The sequence below is a fragment of the Empidonax traillii genome, unplaced genomic scaffold, assembly GCF_003031625.1.
Source record: "Empidonax traillii isolate 1590-97213 ecotype Southwest subspecies unplaced genomic scaffold, ASM303162v1 scaffold700:size438121, whole genome shotgun sequence".
Taxonomy (NCBI): domain Eukaryota; kingdom Metazoa; phylum Chordata; class Aves; order Passeriformes; family Tyrannidae; genus Empidonax; species Empidonax traillii.
The window spans coordinates 16,788-17,899 of record NW_020955893.1 but is presented as its reverse complement, the minus strand read 5'-3'; the positions used below and the strand labels follow the sequence as shown (position 1 = coordinate 17,899).

Genomic DNA, 1,112 nt, shown 5'->3' with positions numbered 1-1,112 from the left:
CCTGCTCTCTCCGCGGCCATGTGGTCCGTGCTGTGGGCGGCCGTGCGCTCCAAGGCGCCCTACGTCACCTTCCCGGTGGCCTTCGTGGTGGGGCTGGTGGGCTCGCAGCTGGAGTGGTTCCTGCGCGGGGACCCCCCGGCCACGGCCCAGGACGAGAAGAGCATCTCGGAGCTGCGCGAGGACCGCAAGCTGCAGGAGATCGCGGGCGAGGACCTGACCAAGGTGGTGAGCCTGAAGGACAAGCTGGAGTTCGCCCCTCGGGCCGTGCTCAACAGGAACCGCCCCGAAAAGAGTTAATAAAGGGTTGCCCGGGGCAAAGGCCGTGCCCTGGAGCGGCTGCCTGCACTGCCCTGGCGCTGCACGGCTGCCATCAGCCCTGCTCCTGCACCCTGCGGGCCCTCCGGGCTGCCCACCCCCTGGATGTGGCCGAGGAACAGCCCCCAGAGCCCGGGGAGAGCGGGCAGGGGGCCCTGCGAGAGCCTGTGCTGTGGTTGGAACTCATCAGCCCCCGGCCCGGCCTGGCCCCTGAACCACAGAACCCTCCCGGCCTGGTTCCGCCTGTGTCTCCTCAGGTTTGGCTCCTTCCTTGGCCTGAACGTAGAAGAAGGTTGGACCTGAGTGCCGTGAGATGGGGTCAGGCTGAGCACCGGCAGCAGGAGGGTGCTCTGCTGCCCTGCTTCCACATCCCCTGTGGCTCTTGGTGAACCCCAACACGGCCCCATGCTACCCTGTTACACCCACGGGAGCCTGAGCAGTGGTGGAGATCTCTGAGGACCCGTCTCTGCATCGTCCCTGCGAGGAAGGGTGACAGGGGCAGGTGGGAGTCCTGGCCCTGCTCCATCATGGCAGTGTGTGGGGAGCAGTGACAATAAACTTCTGTCAGTCCTCGGGCCTCTGTGTCTTCTGCATCAGCACGGCCCCAGCCCTGGCTCACGGAGTGTCCCTGTGTGTTCAAGAAGCGACTCCTGCAGTGGGACAAATGCCATCGCTGTCCCCAGGCGGGCACTGCTCTCGGGGCCTGGCAGCAGGGTGGTGGGCAGGAAGGAGGGGGAGGCACCGAAATCCCAGCCCATGCTGCGGCTGTGCCTCCCTCCTGGCTCCCCCGGCCGTGT

The 1,112-nt window shown here is 66.9% G+C and overlaps 1 protein-coding gene across 1 annotated transcript; it reads left to right on the top strand.

Moving 5' to 3' along the window:
• Nucleotides 1–6: 6 nt before the first annotated feature.
• Nucleotides 7–659, top strand: SMIM12 (small integral membrane protein 12). Its single transcript, XM_027900021.1, has one exon. The coding sequence runs from the start codon at nt 19–21 to the stop codon at nt 295–297; it is 279 nt and encodes a 92-aa protein (XP_027755822.1). The 5' UTR covers nt 7–18; the 3' UTR covers nt 298–659.
• Nucleotides 660–1,112: the final 453 nt, after the last annotated feature.

Coding starts and splice junctions, on each gene's coding strand:
- SMIM12 (XM_027900021.1), top strand. CDS start 19: ATGTGGTCCGTGCTGTGGGCGGCCGTGCGCTCCAAGGCGCCCTACGTC.